We start from the raw sequence: 26,689 nt of genomic DNA, 5'->3' as shown, positions 1-26,689 counted from the left end.
AAAAGGGATCGGTGCATTCGGTACCTTCTCCGGAAGAGGTGCGGTGGATATGTAGGATTCTTCGCGAAGTAGTCTTGAATCAACATCTCGTTCCCAAGATGGCGATTCCGAGGAATGCAAAGACGCCCGACGGTCGATCCTCACCTTCTCTTTCGGTTCTCGTCTTCGTACTCCTTCACGGCAAGTGCCATCACTAATGTCTCGCTGAGATTTTGTCGCGCCTCTCAAAATTTTTGCTAGCCAGGACGGGATGCTGGGTCTATTCAGATAGGTTTTTTTGTTCCGACCTGCATTTTAGCGGTTATTTTGCGGGACGGGATGGAATGCGAGGTGTGTTAGAGTTGCTCTTAAGGGGTGTGCGAGAGAAGGGTGTGAATCGGCGTGAAGGGTTTCCAGGGTTCGATCTCTTTCCCCTCGCCCTTCCTCGCCCCGACAGCCCCGCTAGGATTCTCCCCGCACCCGATCGCCTCTCCCCATCTCGACTAGAACATAGCCGCGCCGCTGACCTGGGACAGGGAGGGGCAGTACCACCGGGAAGGGGGAGCACCACCGGCCACCGTAGCGACCTGCCCGCAGGGATCTGGCGTCGGCGTAAGTTGTCATCTCGCCCTCGCGGTTCTTGCATCGCGCAGCCAGGGGCCACCCCCTGGCGGTCCTGCCCTGCTCCCTCCACCCCAAGCAATCGGCGACGACTGCCCGCGCGGCCGTGCCGTTTTGTTGCCGGCCGACTATCCTGCGTCTCCTCTCCCCAATGCTCCAGCACTCCTTCGCTGACCACCCTGCCTGCCGGGTTGCCGGACAGAATTTTATTGAGGCCAGCCACATCACACACAGCACGCAGGTAAATTAATATCTTCCCCCAAATTCCCCATTTAATAAGCAATAGCCTTACTTTGTTTAGTTCCTTATTACATCTAGTTATAAGTAGTATCCTGATCTCAACAATTGATGCCTATTTAGTTATTTTAGTTCTCCTTGTTTTTGTTGTAATTGTAGAACAGATTAGAGAGTGACTATTTGTGTAGAACTGTGTGAGGACCGATGAACCCTAGAGGGGATCGATCGCACGGAAGGGGAATTGGATGTGAGGAGAGGAGCAGAGTAGGTGACTTAGACGAAAGGGGATGAGAGGATTCCAGACTTATCTCATTTCATGCCTGATTCAGTGTCCAAGCACACACACGCGGCCACAGGTGGCCCAAACTGTCCACGGGCTCAAGCCCACATCAATACAGCCTACTCATACTCTCCGCTCCTCCTACTTGTCCACCGATACATTGGTATCAGGTGTGACATTTGCCCCTCCTTGAGCGTGAGCCTCATCTTCCCAGGAAGGTGCCGTTGGGTAGCGGTGCCGCAGCATGTTGTATTCCTCCCAAGTTGCAGACTCTGGAGATAGTGACGACCATTGCACGCGCACCTGCACAGTGGAGCTGCTCCCTTTCTTGACCAACTGAAGATCCAGGATGGCGATGGGTTGTGTGGAGCAGCGGTGAGGTCCGGGGCGCATGGTAGCTCAGAGAAGACCGGTGAGTAATCCGACGTGAAGGGCTTCAGCTGGGAAACATGAAAGACAGGGTGGATGCGACTGTCGTCTGGCAGCTGGAGCTTGTACGCCATGGCACCGATGCATTGCAGAATGGTGTAGGCGCCGACGAATTTGTAGGCGAGCTTGGGACAAGGGCAGTTGGCCACCGTTGACTGAACATAAGGTTGCAGCTTGAGCAGTACTTGTTCCCCTTCCTTGAATGATCACTTTGTCGTGTTCTTGTCTGCTTTGTGCTTGCACCTGTTCTGTTCTGAGCGCGTACCAGCTGCACCCGCAGCCTGTTAGTGTGTGTCGCCCAATCCAGATCCTCGCCCGCTTCCTCCGGCAAGTTGGTGGCGAGTGTTGGCAGACCACCAGAATTGGGCTACTTGCCGTACATCGCTTCGAAGGGAGAAATGTTCAGCGAAGAATGGTAAGTTGTATTGTACCAAAACTTCGCTGTCGGCAGCACTTGGGCCATTGCTTGGGTGTGTCGTGGACGGCACAACACAAGTACATCTTGAGACACTGGTTCATGCGCTCGCTTTGGTCATCCGTCTATGGGTGATACGCCGTTGAATAGTTGACCTTGGTGCCGGCGGCGTCAAGGAGGCGCACCATATGTTGCTGGTGTAGATGCGGTCGCGATCAGGGACGCTGGAGTGTGGAACACCGTGCAGCTTGATAATTTTGTCCAAGAAGGTGTTGCGATTGAGGAAGCCGTGAAGGGGTGACGCAGAGGCACAAAGTGTGCGTATTTGGTGAACCGGTCCATGACGACCATGATGACCTTGTAGCCCTCGAACGCCGGCAGTCCCCCAATGAAGTCCATCGTGAGGTCATGCCATGGCTCAGTGGGCACGGGAAGGGGTTGGAGCAGCCTGCGCATCTTGGTGTGTTTGTGCTTGGCGTGCTGGCACACTGTGTACTGGGAACGAAATCCTCCACGACCTGCTTGAAGCCATGCCAGGCGAAGTGTGTTCTTCACGCACTGGTATGTCGCCGTCATGCCAGAGTGGCCACCAACAGCGCTTGCGTGGATGGCGTTGATCAGCTTGGTTTGGAGGGCCGTGCTGTCGCCAATCCATAGCTTGTCATGGAAGTAGATGACGCCCTGGCATACCTCGTATCCGTGCTCGTCGGTGCTGTAGATGGCCAGGCGTTGCAGCGGGTCTTGCGCATTGGCGTCAGTCTCGTACGAGTTGGCGACCTCCTAAAGCCATTGGGGTTGACAGATCAACAAGGCATCGGGAGAGGAGGTGTCCAACACCCGGGAGCGTGTTCGCCGCGCCATTGTCGACGCCGCGTAGGTACTTGAAGGAAAATTGGAGGTACTTGAAGGAAAATTGGAGCCCTACGAGCTTGGACATCGCCTTGCGCTGCAGCTTCGTGTCAAGCTGCTGCTCGCCTAGACTGCACAAGCTCTTGTGGTCCATGACGATGACGAATGGAGCTCGCTGGAAGTAGGTGCACCATTTGTTGATTGCCATGATCACCGTGAGGAATTCCTTCTTGTAGATGGAGAGGCGCTGATTTCACACTCCCAGTGTCTTGCTGAGATAAGCAATTGGGTGGCCGTCCCGCACCAGTACTGCCCCACACTGGTGTCGCAAGCATCCCCTTCGATGGAGAAGGGACGCCAGAAACCCGGGAGGGCGAGTACCGGCATGTTCACCATGGCATCCTTGAGTAGCTCAGATGCAGCTTGAGCTTGTTCGGTCCAAGCAAATCCTTTCTTGCTGAGGAGCTATGTAAGTAGCTTGGCAATGATTCCGTAGTGGGGGATGAATTTTTGATAGTACCCCATGAGCCCGAGGAATCCGCGCAATTGTGTGGCATTTGTTGGGGTAGGCCACGCTCGCATTGCACTTGTTTTGCTCGTGTCTATCGCCACGCCCTGCTTGGAGATCATGTGTCCCAGGTATTCATTGCGAGGCTGAGCGAAGGAACACTTCAACTCCTTGGCATATAGTTGATGTTGGCGCAGAATTGCGAAGACGGTGCACAGGTGTTCCAGATGATCCTGTAGAGATTGAATAAAAACAAAGATTTCATCTGGTGCTGGTTTGGGCATGGCGATGGCGCGTGGCGTGGATACAGCCAGTAGGTGCCGGTGTTGTTATAGGAAGCCGACCTGGTGTTGGTGATGTATATGGCAGTGGGTGTGGCCGTCCTGCAGGCGCTAGTCGTAGACGGGGATGCTGGTGTTCAAGCTCCTCTTCTTGAATGCATGCAAAAACTTTTGCATGAGTGATGCTTGTTGGTGCCTGAATGTGCATGGCCGCGCGCATTTCATCCTTGAGGCCCAACGGGAATTGAGTGACAAAGAATCTGGGATTGAAGGTGGCATCCAGAGCCAACAAATTGTACATGTAAACTTTGAATTGTTGTCTGTTCTCAACCACACTGCATGTCTGTCGGAGCTGCAGGAGGTTGTGCATCATGGATTCTAATTCCTCTGGTCCGAATTCCTCTAGTGCATGCCCGAACATCTCCTAATCCAGCACTAGATGTTGCTGGTGAAATGCCCGTAGCTAGGGCGCGGCGTGGCCCTCCACATAGAGCGCCCCGGTGGCCACCCAGTTTGGCGGCAGCACGCGGTAGAGCTCACAAGTACGCCAAGCAATGGTCGAGCCAGACGTGCGGGCACTCGCCATCGAAGTGGAGAAAACTGTGCTTCGGCGGCTTAGTGAAGGAATCATCTCGTGGCTGAGGCGGGTGGACGCACTCCGGTGTTATAGGCGGTTGCTCTGGCCTGGATAGGAGGGGTGGGCCGTCATTGGTAAGTCGGGCGAACGGTTGCCGGTGAATGCTTGCGGAATTGGCACCACGCTCGTAGGTGAAGCCGTGCATGGATCCGGTCGTGGTGGTGTGAGCGCTGGTTGGTGGGGCCCTTCCTTGTTCGTCGGGGTGCGGAGCATGGTCTCTGGTGGGTTGTTGATTTTTGCTCCGGAGGAGGGAACCGACGAGGCCGATGCTCGCGCCAGATGGTGCGGGCGCTACGCACGGACTCATAGAGCGCCCGCTGCTCTTCGACGAAGCCCAGATCGTCCCCAGCCATAGTGGCGACGGCCTACTTGCTCGCCTGCTTGTCAAAGATCTGGCTCTCCACGAGCAGGTGCTGCTCGAGGAGCTGTAGATTGTACCGCTACTCCTGTAGCATCCGAAACGCGGAGAGCGGTGGCGCTGCCTGCTCCGACCGCTCGTCCTCCAAGCTCTCCTCCAGCAAGCTCGAAGGCAGACCGTCCCCTCCTCCATCGTCCGGTCCTCCAAGCTCTCCTCCGGCAAGCTCGAAGGCAGACCGGCCTCTATGCGTTCCACGTGCCAGGCCTGCCAGTCGTGGACGATGTCCGTGATCTCGTGCCGGTGGCGCGGCGAGAGACGCTTCCACCACGATTTGCCGCTCGCAATCATTGCGTGTACGCTGGCGATCGTGAATGGTAGATGTTTTTCTCCACCCAAATTTCTAAAGGTGGTGTAGTGGCAGCTGTCTCTACGACTGGCCTCCAAGAGTAAAATGGCTCTTAATCTACTTCAGTGTTTTTTGATTGCATGTCCCTCACCTCCACCCCAACCCCATCAAATATTTATCATGGCTCTTCCACTAATACTGGGCCCACCCCTGCTGGTGGGGAGAACCTATCATCACTCATCACTGCAACCACTTGCAAGGTGTAGGTAATTTACTCCAAGGTGCAAACATTGGACCTCAAGCTCCATTTCTCTCCCTGCTACCCCAGAAAGTTTACCACACTAAATTGCATACAAGTCCTTTATAAGTTTGCAAAGGGGACATGTAGTTCTTTGAAAATTACTTTCGGAGCTACCTTATGGCCAGGGAGGATACCCACCTTCCGAAGTAAAACTATTTACAGGTAATCATTTTTCATCGGATCGATACTCCCTCTGTGAATATAAGACTTTTTAGGTCACTACTTTAGTGATCTAAAACATCTTATATTAGTTGAAGCCCTCCATCCCAATAATGTATGAGGCATATTTTGACTGCCAAAATTTAAGCTTTCACCGTAAAATTCAACCTTGGAACTGAGACGATATATCTATACACACTAATAGGCTCCTATTTTGGGTGGGCCGTGTGTATCGCCATGGCCCAGAGCTGTGGGTTCGGCAAGTGCTGATGGGTTGAAGTTTATCATCATTTGCACTACCTGCAAGGTGCAGACATACAGTGGTGGAGCTTCATGGGGGCCAAAGGGGCATATTTTGACTGCCAAAATTCAAGCTTTCACCGTAAAATTCAACCTTTGAACTGAGAAGATATAGCTATACGCACTACTGTATGTACACAGATCATAGGCTCCTATTTTGGGTGGGCCGTGTGTATCGCCATGGCCCAGAGCTGTGGGTTCGGCAAGTGCTGATGGGTTGAAGTTTATCATCATTTGCACTACCTGCAAGGTGCAGACATACAGTGGCGGAGCTTCATGGGGCCAAAGGGGCATATTTTGACTGCCAAAATTCAAGCTTTCACCGTAAAATTCAACCTTTGAACTGAGAAGATATAGCTATACGCACTACTGTATGTACACAGATCATAGGCTCCTATTTTGGGTGGGCCGTGTGTATCGCCATGGCCCAGAGCTGTGGGTTCGGCAAGTGCTGATGGGTTGAAGTTTATCATCATTTGCACTACCTGCAAGGTGCAGACATACAGTGGTGGAGCTTCATGGGGGCCAAAGGGGCATATTTTGACTGCCAAAATTCAAGCTTTCACTGTAAAATTCAACCTTTGAACTGAGAAGATATAGCTATACGCACTACTGTATGTACACAGATCATAGGTGGGCCCTGTGCCGCCACACTTATCGCCATGGCCCAGAGCTGTGGGTTCACCAAGTGCTGATGGGTTGAAGTTTATCATCATTTGCACTACCTGCAAGGTGCAGACATACAGTTGCGGAGCTTCATGGGGGCCAAAGGGGGTCGTTGCCCCCCCCCCCCCCCCCCCCCCACTCCAGGAAAACTCTTAAGTGTACCCTTAATATTATTAGGCTTGAATATCAAAGATTTCTCAGAGTTCATGATACATATGGTTCTCATGCAGGAGCTGGCCCTATGTCATGGCAAAAGGTATTCAGCCCTGTCAAGGTCCAGTGGTGATACATATGCTTCTTATGGATGAGCTGGCCCTATGTCATGGCAAAATGTATTCAGCCTTGTCGTGGTGATGCATATGCTTCTGCATGCACAAGAGCCGGCCCTATGCCATGGCAAAAGGTGAAGGACTTCTCTTCTCATGTTACTATTCAGAGCATGGTAAGCATGGCATCAAACTCTTCCTAGAGGTCTGCCAACTGTATGCAGGTGGTGGCGAAGGGGATCACTTTGTTTCTTGTGGTAGTGACCACTCATCACCTTCGTCTCATGTTTACGAAGAGACAGTCGTCAAAGCTTATTTGAGATGGGCCCTAGGCTGTCGCACTTCTTGCCTGCTGCTTGGTTCGCCCATGCTCTGGTGACCTGCAATGTAATATGCCCTTTTATGCCATATACCCGCTGAATCCATCCATGATGTTTGCCCATTCTTGTCAAAAGAACAAGAGATGTAATAATACTCCATTATTTGAGCCCACTATGCTATGTGATGTGATTATCTTTGATGCCTTATTCAGCCATGTTTGCTCCCTTGGCTTTCAATATTGTCTTGCTCACTTTTGGCAAAAGAACAAATAACTGTACTCAAACACAACAATCATTACAGATACAATGCTTTGGATCAAAGATCCAAGAAACTACAAAGCAACTCCTAAAACCAAGAATTATGATGAAATCTTTTTATGGTAATTTTTTTTTGTACATGAAATTCTTTCAAGACTTCAACAAAGACACTGCAATTAGACTAGGGCAACGACATTGCCACTTGTACGCTTGCACTAACTTGACTATCCATACCCCCCCCCCCCCCCCCCCCCCTATTTTTCTCTTGAGCACTAGAAGGGCACAGAAGAACTCTCTTACCGCAATTAAACTGGAGTAGCAACACTGCCACTCGTGCTTGATTATCAACAAAGGTTTCAGAGATCCCCTTGATTCATCCAAACTACAAGATGGGAAGTCGTGAGCGATAAATGGACTTGGGCCGGGGATGATGCCCTTAGAACCGCATGCTGTTGAATCACCTCTGATATTGTACTTTTATCAAGTGTTAAGTTACATTGTACTTTTGGAAGAATCTACTGAACAAAATCTTATTGAGTCCAAATCTGTTACATCGCCTCCAATAAGAGTTTACTTAAGCCCCTATAAAAAATAGTTGAATTAGGTCACCATTTTGTACGTGCTCTTGCGTGGAAGAGCATCTTTTAAACTACCCATTGGCCATTGCCATCACATATAATATTTTGGGCACTATTATCAAAATAAATTAATCGACACATATGCACTATTGCTCTCCATGTGGTGGTTTCAACGAGATTCCTACCCCAACACAGGGAGCACATGCATGCATGAATCTCTCACATCATGCTGAAATCATCACATTAAGTGCAAAATACGAATTTTCAAAATGAACTATCTTCCACCAACATCATTTTTCATATAGTTTTTTCTTTTTCTTTGTGATGGGCATGCTGTAAGTGATTCTACTTACTGAAACCGGTAATATGGAGTCTACAACAACAAAAAATAGCGGGTTGAATTTCTGCATGCGTATGATTCTGTTGTCGTTCTTTTTGTTGTTTTTATCCTGTTGTATCGAGATGTGAACCAGCGGATGCATATGAGAGGAGTTGGTCTAGGAATGAAATGTCCACATGATAAATAGAACAGCTCGGTGAAGAAAATGTGAACTTATATGTTCTATATGAATATTGTTATGACAAATTCTAAGAAATCAAGTAGGGATCCTCTACTTGAGTGTGCCATCTTATTTCCGCTAACTGCGGCCTCAAAGCAAATTTGTTTTTTTTTTTACTCTCTCGATCTTTCTCTTCTTTTGGCGAAGTTCCGAAAAGTGGCCTAGTATAGTGCCTGAAATGTTAGTGCAACTATATGATTATGAGCAATATATACACTAATTGAATGACTCAAGTCCATGATGGATTTTCTTCTTAACTGTTAGGATCAATGTCATTAATACGCAACACATTTTCCATTGCTGATAGAAGAAGTCATATTTGTATCTTAGAGAAGCTTGTACTATTGTTTCTATTGTGAGTTCGCACATTCAAATGCATTGAGAAATAACATAAACAACAAGCATGAAAACTAGCCTCTTGAAATTATTGCTCATTGGTTCTTTCTATTAAGATCAGATATTTTGTTCACGAATTTAACATGATTTTGCAGGTATTGTATATTCTCCGAGAATGGCTAGCGAGGAAGGGGTATACCGTGCAGACTAGTAGTCCAAGGACAGGTGAGCTAGGTTGACTCTTTTTTCTTGAATGCTACTCCCTCCGTTCCTAAATATAAATCTTTATAGAGATTCCACTATGAACCATATACGGATGTATATAGATGCATTTTAGAGTGTAGATTCACTCATGTTGCTTCATATGTAGTTCATAGTGAAATCTCTACAAAGATTTATATTTAGGAACAGAGGGAGTATATGATTTCCATATGCACATATGGGTGTTTGCTTCTGAGAACCCTCTTCGTACTATTTCGACTAACAAGCTACAGAAACACACAATGGCCGCCGAAAAAATGATTAGACAAACCCTGTCCTCAATACACTTCCTAACACCATGAAACACCCGCACATTAGTGAGGAAGTGTTAAATCCAATTACTAAGAATTGGAAGCTTGGTTCAAACTGAATCTTGATTTCCTTTTTCATGATTTTTGTAACCTTCTGAGGACATGCTGTGCGTTATTAGCAACTTGTGAAGGCGTACTGGTTTTCCCTTGATTCCTATTTTCTAACCAGCATGATTTCTTCAGTACAACAAATATTTATATATTTTCACAAATCTGCTTACTTGTCAATTTCTTTGTTTTATCGGTCATTCCACCAATTCAAGTGTATTAAAACGATGACACTACCAAAATATTATGGGAAAAATCACTCCCTCAAATTGCTTAGTTGAACTTAGAGTTTGATGTTTTAGCAGTCCGTTTGACTTATTGATGTACTTGCATGTAGATTTTCTACAGAGCTGGTGAGCCAGGACATATACTAGAGAGAAGTGTACGGGCAGGTGAGCTCAACCTCCTCCCCATTTGCTAAAAAATATTTTTTTTTAACATTTGTATTAAGGCCACAAAAGCACAAGTTGTACGACTAAATTAGTTGGCACTAGATATGGTGAGAATAATGAAATAAAAAATATTAAAAATGAGAACGTCATATACACTTCTCAACTCCCAAAAGTAAAGGTTTTATTAGCATACTTGTTAAAAGGAATCGTCTTTTATAGGATAAATTATTAATTTGAATGTGTTACTATGTTCAAAAGGAGCTGTCTTTGATTTTTTCTTACATGATGGATATAAAAGTTTATCAGACGGTACCAAATTTAGTGTTTTGGTTCATCTAACATGATTTATCTACAGGGCTATATTTCATAAAGGTTGTGAACCGGCCAGGGTGCAAGTGGTACACAAATGTATAGAGGTGAGCAACACCACAACGTATTATGTAGTTTATCATAGTAGAATTTGTGTATGAATAGTCATAGTTTTGTGGTTTCAAATTTTCATACCATAAAAATGCATACAACTTCTAGAGTTTCACAATTACATAAAATAAAACTATGTAATTAGTAAGAAAATACAAATTATTTTGATTAAACTAAAAACAATGTCGCCTAATAAGTGGCAAATGATAGCGATCGATGTCTTACTTAAGAAATCAGAGGTCTCCTACAGCATCGTACTAACCAGCTTTAAAGTTTAATGAATCTGGTCCATCGCTCAGATGTTTCCGTTGCATATTGGAACCCATTGCTTTCCTAGCTTTATGAGTGTCTCGGCTTAGTATGATTCCAGCTCAAAAAAAGAAAAGGCTTTCGCACATCGATTAGGGACGGCAAATCCTAAGAATATGTACGATAGTCTTATCTTAATCCTGCCACATAATCTGGAAATAGCAAACACAAAACGATGTACGATGGGCTGTCTCTTCATTTTATCTCTATTGACTAGATATTTCTAAAAATATGGTGAGAGATCTTTCATTAAGAGATCATCTCTTAATTAAAAGAAGGCAAAGTCTTTCTTTTTCCTCCACCGCAACATGACATTGTTAAAATAAAACAATTGTACACGCCTTAATATTGTCAAATAGTGCTTTACCGGTAGCTGGAGCTCACGTGGGACTAATACTGCAGACTGTTTTCCAGTTTTGGAAACCTTCTAGATGGTTCTCCTATTTTTAGCTGTTTTTCTCTATGTTCTTATTTTCTGTTTCCTTGGCCAGTTTTCTATTTTGGTTTAGTTTTCTTTTTATTTTTTAATTTCCATTTTTTTTATTTTCCATTTCTTTTTTCAATCTGTGAACATTTTTCAAATCCTTGCACTTTTTTAAAATATGTAAACCTTTTAAAAAATGCGTGGTCACATTTTTCAAATATGTGAACGTTTTTAAAAATCCATGACCACTTTTAAAAAACATGTGAACATTTTCTAATTAAAAACCTTTTTTAAAATTCGCAACTGTTTTTGAATTCACGAACATTTTTTATAGAGAGAAGTGCATATTACACTCCTCAACTCTAGCCCTAGTCTAATATACCTGCCACCTCCCAAACTTCAATACTGTCTAGTTTACATCCTCAACTCCCAAAACCAGGCGGAATTCAACCCTCCCCTCCCGTTGACTAGTTTTGACCTGTTGACTAGGTTAACAGTAATTCAAAAAAAATAAAATTAAAATTAAAATAGATTTTTCACTGGGCGAACAATAAATTCCAAAAAATGTTTAAAATACAAATAAAAGTTCAAAAAATAATTTTAATTTTTTATTTTTTTTGTTCGGATGAACAGTAATTCGGAAAAAAATCTTAATTATTTTTGCATGGACGATGTTTGAGTGCATGATGTTCGTTCCAATTTCTAGCATGTTCAAACATCTAAGTAGCTCTCAGCAAAAAAGACAAATGTGACGTCTGTGAAATAGTTAACTGTTCATGTATTGTTCAGGCCGATTTTTTTTGTTGAGATACCACTCAAATGTCCAAACAAGCTGAAAATTGGCACGGACATCATGCACTGAAAAATCGACCATCCAAAAAGAATTCGGATATTTATGAAAAAAATAGTAATTTTTTTAATTTACTATTCACTCGGTAAAAAATCAAAATTGTTTGTTGAATTTTATTCCCAACTTTTTTCTGAACTTACTGTTCACTCGTTGTTTTTTTAGTTACTGTTCACCCCAGTCAACAGGTCAAAACCGGTCAACGGGGTGGGGAGGGTTGAAATCTGGCCGGTTTTGAGAGTTGGGGGGAGTAAACTAGACGGTATTGGAGTTGAGGGGTGTATATTAGACTAGGGCTAGAGTTGAGGGGTCTAATATGCACTTCTCTCTTTTTTATAATTCACCAACATTTTTGAATTTGCGATTTTTATAATTTGTGCACATTTAAAATTTTAAAAGCAAGCTTTTCTCCAAAGAACAACAGACAAGTGGTAGAAAAATACGAGCGAAACAAATACGAAGCAAGAGAGCAAGCGAGAGTCAAGAGAGCTTTAACGGGCCAGGCCCATGTAGGAGACAACCTGGCCGTTGGTTCGGCAACTGGTGCGTTAAGCGCCGAGGAAAAGGTCTCGGGACAGCAAATGAGCCGCTGACCTGAGATTGTAGGTTGTTTAGTCGGTTTTGGCCTTCTAGTATATTCGTAGGTTTTCCTGGGTAGTTTTCCTGACCTTCTAGTATAATTCCAGATAGTGCATTTTCCTTCCTTTTTTTCATAATATGTGAACTTTATTTGTATTCACAAACTTTCAAATTAAGAAAACTTTTAAATGTATGAATCATTTTTAAATCTGTGAAAATTTTCCAAACCACATTTTGGAATCCAAAAACTTCTTTCAAATCCACAAAATTCTTTTAGAATCCATAATCACTTCTTTCCAAATCAGCGAACATTTCTCTCCTTCATGATTTTTTTTTAAAATTCAGGAAGATTTTTTCAAATTCCTGAAAATTGAATTTACAAACTTAAAAAAGGGGGACATCTTTAGTTTAAAATACTGACATTTTTCTAACAACAAAAAACTTGATGTAGTAGAATACAGGCAAAAAAATCAAAGTAATGGGCACGACCGAGCGTCACTGATTATGCCAAAAAGGACGTCCGCAAATTATATTTGGCGCTTATGCACCAAATAATGCTTTACCGGTAAATGGCATGTTTCCCTGTATTTTTAGTTTTGTTTTTTTGGCCAGTTTTTCCTTTATATATAAATTCATGATTTTTTTCTCATTATTTCTTTAAATGTTTTTCATCTTAAGTCCACAACTATTTTCATAGCCGCAAACTTTTCTAAAATCTGTAAACACTTTTTTTCAAATCCGGCAACAAAATCTGCAAAAAAAAAAATATTTCACTAAACTTTTTAAAAATTCACGAATGATTTTCAAATTTATGAAACTATTTTCATGAATGATTTCCAAATTTATGGAACTATTTTCGAATTTGCAACTTCGATTCAATTTCTGAACATTTTTAGTTTATAAACTGGGTGTTGATTTTCGAAGAACATGAGACCAACTGTAGCAGAATACAAGCAACGAAGTACCATTTATTTTTGAGAATACGAGAAAAAATGAGCGGGCGCAGAGCAAGCAGGAACGACGCGGGCGTTAGTAGGCTATATAGGCGGTTCACCAACTGGCACGTTAAGCGTCGAAGAGGATGCCTCGGGACGGGAAATCCTATTTGGTGCTTATAGTGCCAAATGGTGTTTTACTGGTAGTCGGCGCTCTAGGAACCTTCTAGAATGTTCCCCTAGTTTTCTCTCTGTTTTACTTTTGTTTCTTTGGCCAGTTTTTCTATTGGATTTTTTTTCAATTTCCTTTATTTTTTCGAGTTCATGATCAATTTTTCATATTCAGGATCTTTTTTGAATTCCTGATCGTTTTAAAAATTCATGAACTTTATAAAAATCCTTAAACACCTTTTCCAAATTTGTGGGCATTTTTAAAATTTCATGAACATCTTTAAAAATGCACGAATAATTTTAAAATTTCCAAAAAATAAATTTGCAAACTTTAATAAAATAATGAAAGTTTTTTTAATTTGAACAATCGGTCGGTTCCTTTCAAAAACAGTAGACCAACTGTAGCAGAATAGAAGCTAACATCAAAATACGAAACTAGCGGGCGTAGAGCGAGCGGGAGCCGAGCATACGTTAGTGGCTGTGCTCATCCGGGCAACGTCCTTAGCGCGCATTAAAGCTTCAAAGAGGAGCTTGTTCCCGTTTGGTGCTTATTCACTAGGGCAACTGGGCCGGTCCAAAAACTCATCTCTCCCATCAGCAGTTTTCGGGCCCGGGTATCTGGATTTTGTGTTTCATCGTTTTTTTGTAGTTTTTTTTTCAAACCCATAATTTTTTTAACTTGTGATTTTTTTGCATGAACTTTTCTAAATTAAAAACTTTTCCAAACTCATAATGTTTTTCATTTTTGTGTTTCTTTTCAAATTTATGAAGTTTTTTCAATTTCGCAATGTTTTTTAAAAACTTATGAACTATTTTCAAAGTAACTTTTTCTGTCAAATTTATGATTTTTTTAAAAAAGTCAACTGTCAATTGGTTAACCGAGGGAGCCAGGGAAGGTCCCGTAGCTTGGCCGAACCACAACAAGCGCGCGCCTGAGGGCTAGTTCTCGTTTTGGCGCTACAGGGGCCGATTAGTAGGTCTCCGAAGAGGTCTTCATTAGGGACCAGAAATTGTGTTTGGCTCCCAAGCTCCATGGAGCCTTTTTTTATTTTTTTTTGAAAAAACTGACTTTGGTTTCAAAAAAATCTGAAGAAATACGCACATACCTATGAATGTATACTACTTGTGTGTAAAGTTATATTGTGAAATACATTTTTATGCAAGCTACAGAAAAATAACAAAATCATGTATTTTCACTATAAAAATACATGATTTTGATTTTTTGTACAGCTCACATCAAAACGTATTTTATAATGCAATTTTACACACATGTAGTATACATCTCTAAGTACCTGTGCATTTATTTTCAGATTTCTTTTACTCTTTAAAATTCGATTTTTGATTTTTATTTTTTAAAATTCAGGCTTCATGGAGCCCTAAAGCCAAAAATCCTGTCTCCATTAGGGACCTGCTTCTTCAGCGAAACAACGCTACCTGTCCAGCAATCTAGGAGTCCTGCCCCACAACAAACCAGGCAGTCTTTTTTACCAAAAAAAAACCAAAAAAAAAACTTGACTGAATTAACTCAACTCAGTAGAATTATATATTTTCCTAAAGAGTCACCGTTTTGCCAAACTTGTTTATCCATCTTAAAAAAAACTTGTTCAGTACAACCGAGAGGACGGAACGGTTCCAGGGCCTCGTCAACCCACACAACGCCGGCATCATGTATCCAGCAGACGTTCTGTCCAGCAAGGAAGAGTTCAGCTTGTTAGCCAAATAAAGACAGTCTGAAGCTAAGATAACCCTGTCAAATCTTGAATCCTTCAGAACAGTAGAACATGCCTTGCTGCCTGGGCTTCCGGTGTTACAGGGATAACATGCACGCTCACCCAAAAACCATTCAGAAAAACAGCGCCACATGGTAACTCCCTCGACATTCAGATACAGCATACTGAATACTGTACGACCGCATTTCCCCTCGCTCCGTCAAGTGCAGCGGCTTCCCCATGCTCCACAGCCTCGTCCCTGCATATCCAACCACCATATTTTTTATTAATCCAGTGGAAGAAAAAACATGTAAACATTAATTTTATTAAGCTGCATGCTATGTAATAATGTAAAAGAACCAACTCAGTAGAGTTACAATGTGGCCCTGTTTCACTGAATGGTTCCCCTATTCACACATTCAGATCAATGCTTTACTAAAGATAATCTACATTTTGTGTTATCCTAAACACAAAAACAAAGTTCTGGATTTTTTAGATGTTCTTCTAGATGTTCTACCTAATTTAATTTGGTTCGCAGGACCAACTCAATTTGCAGAATGTTTGTTTAACATGTTCATGTAGAATCGTTCTGAATGAAATTGCAAGTTAACCGACATTTTCTTTACTGCGCAGGCATGAAGATACCAGCAGTGGCTGCCCTTGCTTTTGTTGTTCTCACTGGAGTCTCACTAGCAAGTCCTGGTTACTGGGCACATGATTGTGATGGGAACTACACAGTGCCCAGAAGCTACCAGAAGAGCTTGGAGCAGCTGTCTGCAGGGCTGCCCGATGCGGTGTCCTCCTCCCCAGATCTGTTTGACAAAAAGGTTCTCGGATCCTGGGGGGGCAGGGTATATGGCCTGGGGCGTTGTCGTCCTGGTACAGATGCATCTACATGCAAGGCATGTCTCAATGAAGCCTTCCAGGATGCACGGGTCGTATGCCCATCGAGGAAGAGGGTGTACATGTTCTACGAACTTTGTACCCTAGCTTTCAGCGACCAGGACATTCTATCTCACTCGACCTGGAACAAAGGTGTCAGTAAGGTCAATGGTTCTCAGGTGCCTGCCCAGTGCAGCAATGTATTCAACAAGGCTGTCAATGGATTGATCATATATTTGGTGAAGATGGCAGCTGATTCCCCTCACAGGTTTGCCACGGGGCAAAAAAAGTTAACTGGAGATGCTTGCACATACAGCCTATATGGCCTTGCGGAGTGTTTGCCAAACATGTCAGCTGCCAACTGTACTGACTGTTTAGAGAACTTGGCGGATGTACCTCTTCTTCTTGGGTATGAGAGCGAGTGGAGATCTGCAGTGATGTGCAGCTACAGGTTGGAGCCACGCCCCTTCTTTGACATTGGTAAGGGCGGGTTAGCCACCCCCGCAGGAAAAAACGGTGAGTTGGCCCCATATATATATATAACCAACTATTCTTTTCTGTTATATATAACTTTTCTTTGACTAATGGGTGAAGTATATATATGCAGGGAAGAAGCAGGTTTGAATTGTGGTGGGTTGTGTTGCGGGCTCACTGATAATATTATTGGTCCTACTTCTACTTTGGTGGAGATTGCCGGTATGGTTTCATCTTAATTCTTAACAACCCAGCTGGTATTTGTATTTTTCAAAACAGATGCAAAAGATTTGCCTCATCCATTAATTAAGAAGGGAACTACAGAGATGCTGCAAAAGAAAGAACACATCTGAACTAGAAAAGGCGTTACTCTCACAGCATGATGTTTCTCAGATGTTTAGGACATGCCATGTCCCAAAGCCTGGCTTTACTCTTGATGAGCACCAAAATGTATAGTAGTGGCGTGGATTTGTTTCGACAGATCCAAGCATTTCTCTCATTCCATAAGACCCAATTCACAAACATACGCCCATCGAGACAAGTCAAGGGCCTCCAAGCCAAGCCAATCCTTAATCATCGTCCACACTCTCAATATGAAACAACATTTGAAGAAGAGATGAGTGGCCAATTCTTGTGCCCTTATGCAAAAGGGCCAAAGCCTACAATTTGGCCAACCTCACTTCTCAAGTCGGTCTGCAGTACACACCCTATTTTGGATAGCAAGCCATGCAAAGGATTCGACCTTTGGGGGAGCCCATGACTTCCAAACAGTTGTGTTCATCAAAGTTAAGAGTAGCTCACAAGAATTGTACTCTGTATGCCAATGCCGCTGCTGTCCAAAATCTTCCATCTTATGGCATCCTTGGCATCGCTATTTGGGTGAACTCAAAGAAAGCCGCAAAGTGAGTTGTGAGTGAAGCAAAGGGGTCGGGCGTATGAGGACCTCTACCAGCGGTTAGACACGAAGGAAGGCGAAAGAGACATCTATCAGACGGCCAAGATCCAAGAGAGGAAGACGAGGAATGTTGACCAAGTCAAATGTATCAAGGACGGAGTAGACGAGCTCCTAGTGAAGGACGATGAGATTAAACATAGATGGTGGGAGTACTTCAACAAGCTATTCAATGGGGAGAATGAGATCTCTACTATTGAACTAGACGACTCCTTTGATGATACCAGCAGGCGTTTTGTGCGGCGAATCCAGGATCCATAGGTCAAGGAGGCTTTAAAAAGGATGAAAGTAGGCAAGGCGATGGGCCCTGATTGTATCCCCATTGAGGTGTGGAGAGACCTCGGAGACATAGGTATAGTATGGCTAACTAAGCTTTTCAACCTCATTTTTTGGGCAAACAAGATGCCAGAAGGATGGAGACGGAGTATATTAGTACCGATCTTCAAGAACAAAGGGGATGTTCAGAGTTGTACTAATTACCGTGGAATTAAGATGATGAGCCATACAATGAAACTATGGGAGAGGGTCATTGAGCACCGCTTAAGAAGTATGACAAGCGTGGTCGGAAATCAGTTTGGTTTCATGCATGGGAGGTCGACCATGGAAGCCATTTTCTTGGTACGACAACTCATGGAGAGATACAGGGAGCAAAAGAAGGACCTGCATATGGTGTTCATTGACTTGGAGAAGGCCTGTGATAAGATACCGTGGAATGTCATGTGATGGGCCTTGGAGAAACACAAAGTCCCACATTACCCTCATCAAGGACGTGTATGATAATGTTGTGACAAGTGATGGCGACACTGATGACTTCCCGATTAAAATAGGACTGCACCAGGGGTCAGCTTTGAGCCCTTATCTTTTCGCTCTGGTGATGGATGAGGTCACAAGGTATATACAAGGAGATATCCCATGATGTATGCTCTTTGCGGATGATGTGGTGCTAGTCGATGATAGTCGGACGGGGGTCAACAGGAAGCTAGAGCTATGGAGACAAACCTTGGAATCCAAAGGTTTAGACTTAGTAGAACTAAAACCGAGTACATGAGGTGCGGTTTCAGTACTACTAGGCACGAGGAGGAGGGGGTTAGCCTTGATGGGCAGGTGGTGCCTCAGAAGGACATCTTTAGATATCTGGGGTCTATGCTACAGAAGGATGGGGATATCGATGAAGATGTGAATCATCGAATCAAAGCCGGATGGATGAAGTGGCACCAAGCTTCTGGCATTCTCTGTGACAAGAGAGTGCCACAAAAGCTAAAAGACAAGTTCTATAGGACGGCGGTTCGACCAGCTATGTTATATGGCGTTGAGTGTTGGCCGACTAAAAGGTGACATGTCTCTTTTACCCCACTCCTTTATAGTAAAGTACGCACACTCGTGCGTATTCGAGAAAAAACAGTTAGGTGTGGCGGAGATGCGCATGCTAAGATGGACGTGTGGCCACACAAGGCAGGACCGAGTACGGAATTATGATATACGAGATAGAGTTGGGGTAGCGCCGATTGAAGAGAAGCATGTCCAACATCGTCTGAGATGGTTTGGGTATATTCAGCGCAGGCCTCCAGAAGCGCCAGTGCATAGCAGACGGCTAAAGTGTGCCGATAATGTCAACAGAGGTCAGGGTAGATCGAACTTGACATGGGAGGAGTCCGTAAAGAGGGATCTGAAGGACCGGAGTATCACCAGAGAACTAGCCATGGACAGGGGTGCGTGGAACCTTGCTATTCATGTGCCAGAACCATGAGTTGGTTGCGAGATCTTATGGGTTTCACCTCTAGCCTACCCCAACTTGTTTGGGACTAAAAGCTTTGTTGTTGTTGTTGTTTTAGGAGATCCCAAAGGTCTACAAACTCCAATATCTGTGCCATGGATATCTCGTTACTCATTTTAATCTTCATAATCCATGCATGCTTGTGTAGGGCTTGTTTCACACTCTTCTTCCTTTTGGAGGCCGCAGAGATGAGGGGCACGATGTCTTTCAGTTTTCTTCCATGTAGCCATATTGAGTCCCAAAAGGTCTCCTCACCATTACCAATGGTGATTGTGGTTGAGGCATAAAAAGGTCCATATCAGCTCATGGGTTCTCGAATTCTTCCACTCAAACCATGGCGATGTAAACCGACGCGTTCTAGCGAAAATTTTCAAGGTGGAGCACACCAGGGCCACCAAGGTGGGTGGGGCGGCAAACAGTTTCCCTTGGATTTCCCTCTCGCATCTTTGTTCATTCCCGACCAAGAAACACCCCTTCTAACTTCTTGACAATATTGAGAACACTTAAGGGATAACGAGGGGTGGGGTAGTACACAGCTAGCGAGGAAAGGACGTTTAACAAATACAGTTCGGCCAACCATAGTAATATTCTTCCACTGTGAAGGGGGGAGCTTTACCACAATCTTGTTCTCGGTGCTCAAAATCCACCCTCTCGAGTTGCCAAACCAAGAGCTGGAGGCCAAGGTACTTTATCGGGGAGGAAGTTCTCATGGTGGGCAAACTCTATAGGGTATCATCAAGGTTGAGGTGTCCACACCAAATAGGAACGGCGTAGTTCTTCTGTAAATAGTGGCAAACTCGTGACCTCCCCAAAGGAATGCAAAATGGTCGCAAGATTTTGAATGTCCTCTTTGATTGGGGCGACAAACACAACCGTGCCTTCGTATAAAGGGAGGTATGAAAGATAGTGCCCTGACCCCGAATCTTGTGAAGGAGTACATGCCCAATGGCCACATCAAGAATCTGCTACAAGGGGTTGATGGTGAGGACAAAAATTAGCGGGGACAGCAAGTCACCTTGCCTTAGCCCCCGACGATGCTTGATGGGAGGGCCAACAAACCGATTCAGGACTGTCGAGGACGAGGTGCAAAGCAGGGCGTTAATCCGGTCATGAAATCTACTCAGGAAGCCCCTCCATTAGAGGAGGTCGAACATGTACTCCCATCACACAGAGTCAAAGACTTTGTGGATGTCGAGCTTGAAAAGGACGGAAGATGTTTTATTCCTTTGGAGCCTACATGCAAGGTTCCTAACGTACATGAAGTTCTCATGGATGCTCCTCTTCTTGATGAAAGCACATTGGGTGTTGGAAACAGGGCTGTTCATGAGCAGCCTGAGACAAATGGCAGGCACCTTGGCTATGATCTTCACAATGGCATGACTGAGGCTAATGGGCGGTAGTGAGAGATATCTTATGCCCCCTCCTTTGTAGGTCTGCAGAATGGCAGGAAGACGCGCAATGTACAATGTTTGCGGAATTACGCCATAGGAGGTTTGCCACAGGGAGGTCGCCAAAGAGGTGGATGGCGTGCAATACGCATTACTAGTAGGAACTCAAATCACATGCATTAAAGTATTCTCTAGTCTTACCTCAATTTAGCCGCAAATAGGCAAAGCACTTGTTACATCACAGCATGCACCAAGTTATTCGAAAACTGGAGGCCCTATCCATGTAAGATAATGCTAAACATTAGTCCATTAGAAACAAAGCCTCAATTTTGTAAAATATAGACCAAAAAATGCAAGAAAACGATAACTTAAAGATAACTTCCAGTTTATGAACCACAAAGACTTTTGAGCCAAACTGCACAAAAACCATGTCTGAAGCTGAACACCCATTGGGAAAAATGTGTTGTTTGTCTGATGTATTTTACTTTGCTTAAAGATTCAATATGTTTTCTATTTATGGGAATATGTCACTTACCAAATAAAGAGATTACATGGAAATCTGTTCGCGAATAAATGCTATATTCGAATAGTATCGTTATGTTCAGATAGTGTTTTTGGAGGGGAAACTGTAAGGGAAACCCTCACAATGCTTTTAAAAACATAGTCTAAATAAACACAAACTAGGTAATTATAGGCTAAGAATCAGAAAACTGGAGGCTAACTAGTAAAAAAACAGAAAACTAGAAGGTATCTAGGGAAAATTGTGAGCACATCCTCATTCCTAGTTTTAATCCTGTGCATAAGAAGGGACATCATTCTTGAAACCTCGCCTCCATGTAGAAAATGTAGGTCTCTCATGCTCAAATATTCTCCAATTATGTTGCTTGACCATGCTGCAAGACCACTCTTCTAGTCATTCCAAAGACAGTGCCATCTAGTTCTACCAATGATTTCAAGCACTACTAGAGGGATGCACACTGCAGATCTAGTATGTTGATTGATGACGATGCTAAGTTAATCGACTGCAAGTGCACCCCACAGAACAAAAATGAAGCACTAGCGGCGAGATGATGCTCTACTCTATCATGAGTCATGAAAATTCCTCCACTTTGGGTCTAGTAGTGCCAATGCGACAGCCAAAGGAGCCTGCTAATTCCTCCAGCACATTAATAGACATCATTGATGATTTGGGTTAGTTACCGGTTGAGGAAGCAAATGTTTGGAGCAGAGACTTGAGGTGCAAAAGCTGACCTTTAGATGCCAGCGAAACAAGCAATATGTCATCATCTGAAAATCTTGATTAGCAAGTTCAGGTATTGGAAGAGAAAGCCTGACACTCCTATAAGCCTCATTCACCATAGTTAGCAGTAGATCTGCGCCTAAACAAATAATAGAGATAGAGAGTCGCTCTGTCTCACTCCAAGCTTGCACACAAATTGCTTCCCTGAAACTCCATTCAATAGTATTGATGGCATCCCTGATGACAAAACTAGTTCCACCCATTGCAAACATCTTTTGTAAAAGCCCTTCTGTTTCAGAATTGCAAGTATCACAAAATGTTCAATTGTGTCAAATGCCTTCTCAAAATCTAACTTCAATATTCCATTCAATCTTCCTGATTTTTGGCATTTGATATAAGTCCAAGCCAAGCAATCTTGGTTGTTCTTTCCCTAATGAAGTCATATTGATTGGTATGTGAACAGTTTAAGATTTCCCTTGGAGTGTATCTGCCAATATCTTCATTAGAAACTTAATACACAAATTGGTTAAAGAGATAGGCCTATAGTCATGAACATTCTCCAAAGATTGTTTTATGGGGCCAGAGTATGAAGGATCCATTGAAATTCTCCATTTTGGCTTTGCCCAAGTAGAAATCATCACATAGTCTGAATATATCTTCAAATATAATACTCTTAACATTTCTTTATGAACATCCCATTAAAAGCATTTGAGCCTAGGGCCTTGTCCAATGGCCTCTTTTTAACAATTTGATTTATTTCATCTCGGGTGGAAGGTAGAGTCAGGGATTCAAGCCCGTGAAATCTTTCGATCAATCTTGACAGATCAAAACCTATTATAGGTTGCTGCAAGAGGGACGTGGATCTTTGGGTCTTGAGCGCCAACGCACTCTAATTGGGGGCCCATTTGGCTTTCTGTACTCCTCTAGAGCTTCCATGAATAAAATCACGACATTACACCTTTCAATCAATGATTTCAAATTCGAAAGACTTTTGCTATATGTTTCAGTTTATATTGTACCTTTTTACCTTTTTCAGTAAGTATTGCTAGTTTGCTACACTGCCTTGCTCTTTAGTACGGCTGACACCAGGATTCCTCCACACGCTGAATAAAACATGCTGTTCCATCCACTGATTTTCGAACATAAGTTTCTGCTGTTGCTATTTCTGTATCAATACTCACAACACAATTTAATGGTGTTGGACATATGTTCTAATAATCGCATAATATTCAATCTCAAAATTTTGAATTATTTGTTGACTGACATATGTAAAGAATTTTCTAATGTTTTATTTTTGCAGGCTAAACGCCCTTCTGCAATCAAGTTCTTTGATGATATCACAGCCAACGTCCAAGGAAAGACAATTGTGATGTTTTTGGACTACGACGGTACTTTAACGCCAATTGTGAAAAAGCCTGAAAGGGCCTTTATGTCCGAGCAGGTAAGCCTAATGAGCTTGACCAATATTTACATGCTACTAGTTAAGATGTCTGAATCACCTTCATCCCCAATTTGAAATCTCCAGACGCGTAATGCTGTTAGAGAACTTGCGATGACTTTCTCGACTTCAATCGTCACCGGAAGGAGCTGTGACAAGGTACTAGGGCAGTAATGAATCTACAATTTAGTTTGGGGTTCTATACATCTCTAAACATTGACTCGACATGCTTTGCTATCATGTTCAGGCAAAAGGGTTCATACAGCTCGACGAACTGCACTATGCAGGGAGCCATGGGCAGGACATCCAACTGGTAAGTCACTGTCTACTCTTTCAATACCGAAATGTAGTTCTTTTTTATAAGGGAAGCTTCTATTACCCCAGACTCTGCTCATAGATACATTCAGCCATACGAGTTAATTATACCAGTAGTACAAGAACTTGCAGCGAACTAACAGAACCATACATAAACTAAAAAACCCATAAAAATGGTACACAAACTTAACAAACAGCACATTTTGATGCAATTTCCGTTAATCCTAATGGTGTACTGTCTATAGCTGTTAACTGCCATGTGTGCGTGGCCTGGGCCCTGGTGTTCTATCTATGTATGGGTTTCATTTGTCAGTCGGACAGATAAATTACTGTACCGTTTTTCTGGGGGTGGGGTGGGGGGGGGGGGTTAGTCTGTGTATGATTTTGTTAGTTCGCTATAAGTTGTTGTACTGCATATGTAATTAACTCCCATACTTATTATAATGCTTATTACAAAAATCATACTTTGCTTGTCTTTAACGCTCCTAATTTTTGTAAATGTTCTACTGCAGAATGACGGAACAGATCCCTTCCAACCTAACAGCGAGTATTTACCGGTAATAGCTGAGGTATATATACTACAATCAGTTATTAGTTTGCATATTGGTTATTCAAGTTGATTGAATTATGAAAATACTAATACACTGCATGCACAATAGGCCACAGAGCGTCTGAAAGAGGCTGTCAGAGAGATCAAAGGTGCCAGTGTGGAAAACAATAAGTTCTGCGTTTCTGTGCACTACCGGGAAGTTCGCAGGGAAAAGGTAAAACTGAAACTCAAGTTTTAACATTGTTGCCTCGCTATATTGAGAAAATCCATCTCACGTTTGGCCTCCCTTTTTGGCAGGATAAGGACTTACTTAAGAACATCGTGATGAGAACTGTGACAGAAGAATTTCCTGATCTCAAGGTGACCAACGGTAAAAAGGTAAGTGGAGTTAGAGGAAATCGCACAAATACACAATATTTGGGGCTGATCTAACACAAAACCACAACTCTAGGGAATTTTAACTGATACCCACAAGTCTTCTTTTTTCAAGAAAAAGATACCCACAAGTCTAGGACAAAGTAGTGATGGTAGTCACACTATTTCTCTCACCAGCCACTTAAAAAAGTACAACAACAAAGCCTTTTAGTCCCAAACAAGTTGGAGTGGCTAGAGTTGAAACCCATAAGATCTCGTGCATCTTTGCAATACCTAACTGTTGGACATGTCGCCTTTTGGTTAGCCAACATTCAACGCCATACAACATCGCATGACGAATCGTCGTCATATAGAACCTGCCTTTTAGCTTTTGTGGCACTCTCTTATCACAGAGGACGCCAGAAGCTTGGCACCACTTCATCCATCCAACTTTGATTCGATGGCGGACATCTTCATCGATATCACCATCCTTCTGCAGTATTGACCCGAAACATCGAAAGGTATCCTTTTGAGATACCATATGCCCATCAAGGTTAACCTCCTCCCCATGCCTAATAGTATGAAAACCACACCTCATGTACTTAGTTTTAGTTCTACTAAGCCTAAAACCTTCGATTCCAAAGTCTGTCTTCACAGCTCTGACTTTGTATTAGCCCCCCTCCGACTAGTACCACATCATCCGCAAAGAGCATACACCATGGGATATCTCCATGTAATCCGTTGTGGCCTCATCCATCACCAAAGAAAAAAAAGGCAAGGGCTCAAAGCTGACCCTTGGTGCAGCCCTATTTTATTGGAAAGTCATCAGTTTCTCCATAACTTGTTTGTACACTAATCACAACATTATTGTACATGTCCTTGATGAGGGCAATGTACTTTATTGGGAATTCGTGTTTCTCCAAGCCCTACCACATGACATTTTGAGGTATCTTATCATAGACCTTCTCCAAGTCAATGAACACCATATGCAAATCCTCCTTTTGCTCCATGTATAGCTCAATAAGTTGTTGTACTAAGAAAATGGCTGCCATGGCCGACTTTGGAGGCATGAAACCAAACTGATTTTTAGTCACGCTTATCATTCTTCTTAAGCGGTGCTCAATGACTCTCTCCCATAGCTTCATTGTATGGCTCATCAGCTTAATTCCATGGTAATTAGTACACCTCTGAACACCCAATTGTTCATGAACATTGGTACTAATATACCCCGCATAATGTTTCGAGCATCTTGTTTGACCGAAAAATGAGGTTGAAAAGCTTATTTACTCATACTGTCACTATGTCTCCAAGGCCCCTCGACACCTCAATGGGGATACAATCAGGCCCCTGACCTCAAATTCCTAGATTCATCACACAAAACACCCATTGGTCCTAACAAAGGAGTCATCCAGCTCAATGGTAGAGCTCTCATTCTCCCCATTGAACATCTTGTCGAAGTACTCTCGCTATCTATGCTTGATCTCCTTGTCCTGCACCAGAAGCCGATCTGCACCCATCTTGATGAATTTGACTTGGTTGACATCCCTCGTCTTCTTCTCCCGGATCTTCGCCAACTTATAGGTGTCCCTTTCGCCTTCCTTCGTGTTTAAACGTTAGTAGAGGTCCTCATACATCCAACCCCCTACTTCACTCATAGCTCGCTTTGCAGACTTATTTGTTACCTTGGACTTCTATATATTGTCTACCTCCTATCCAAGTGTAGGCGTATGAAATAGTCTTTCTTCTCCTTAATAGCCTTTTGGACATCATCGTTCCACTACTAGGTATCTTTAGCTTCATTTCTACTTCCCTTGGTAACCCAAACTGCTCTAAAGCCACCTCCCGAACACAAGTCGCCATCTTCATCCACATATTGTTTGCATCATCTCCTTCCTCCCAAGGGCCCTCCTTAGTAACCTCTCCTTGAAAGCCTGAGCTACCTCCTCCTTGAGCTTCACCACTTCATTCTAGCGACTTTGGCACGATTCTCGCTGGACATGAATACGAAAGTGGAAATCAGCCACCACAAGCTTATGTTGAGAGACAACACTCTCCAGGCATCACTTTACAATCTGGGCAAGCACGACTGTCTTCTCTTCTTGAGAGGACGAAATCAATCTGGCTAACCACTACTAAAAAGCACTGGCTAGGATTCTCTTTCTAAAGAGGGTGTTAGTAACAATCATGTCATAGGCTAAACCGAAGCTTAAGACATCCTCTCCTTCATTCCTG

The 26,689-nt window shown here is 43.4% G+C and overlaps 1 protein-coding gene across 1 annotated transcript in view; it reads left to right on the top strand.

Annotated features, from left to right (window-relative positions):
• Positions 1-377: 377 nt before the first annotated feature.
• LOC123191582 (probable trehalose-phosphate phosphatase 5) overlaps positions 378-26,689 on the top strand; it is a 29,281-nt gene continuing 2,969 nt past the window's right edge. The window contains exons 1-12 of the mRNA XM_044604259.1: positions 378-841; positions 8,840-8,909; positions 9,642-9,696; positions 10,052-10,112; positions 15,724-16,488; positions 16,580-16,590; positions 23,101-23,241; positions 23,326-23,397; positions 23,486-23,551; positions 24,066-24,122; positions 24,213-24,317; positions 24,401-24,481. Coding sequence (XP_044460194.1) covers positions 10,103-10,112; positions 15,724-16,488; positions 16,580-16,590; positions 23,101-23,241; positions 23,326-23,397; positions 23,486-23,551; positions 24,066-24,122; positions 24,213-24,317; positions 24,401-24,481 — 1,308 coding nt within the window. The 5' untranslated portion in view covers positions 378-841; positions 8,840-8,909; positions 9,642-9,696; positions 10,052-10,102. The remainder of the gene's footprint in view (positions 842-8,839; positions 8,910-9,641; positions 9,697-10,051; positions 10,113-15,723; positions 16,489-16,579; positions 16,591-23,100; positions 23,242-23,325; positions 23,398-23,485; positions 23,552-24,065; positions 24,123-24,212; positions 24,318-24,400; positions 24,482-26,689) is intronic.

The sequence above is a fragment of the Triticum aestivum genome, chromosome 2A, assembly GCF_018294505.1.
Source record: "Triticum aestivum cultivar Chinese Spring chromosome 2A, IWGSC CS RefSeq v2.1, whole genome shotgun sequence".
In the NCBI taxonomy this organism is placed as follows: Eukaryota; Viridiplantae; Streptophyta; class Magnoliopsida; order Poales; family Poaceae; genus Triticum; species Triticum aestivum.
This window is presented reverse-complemented; position numbering and strand designations above follow the sequence as displayed.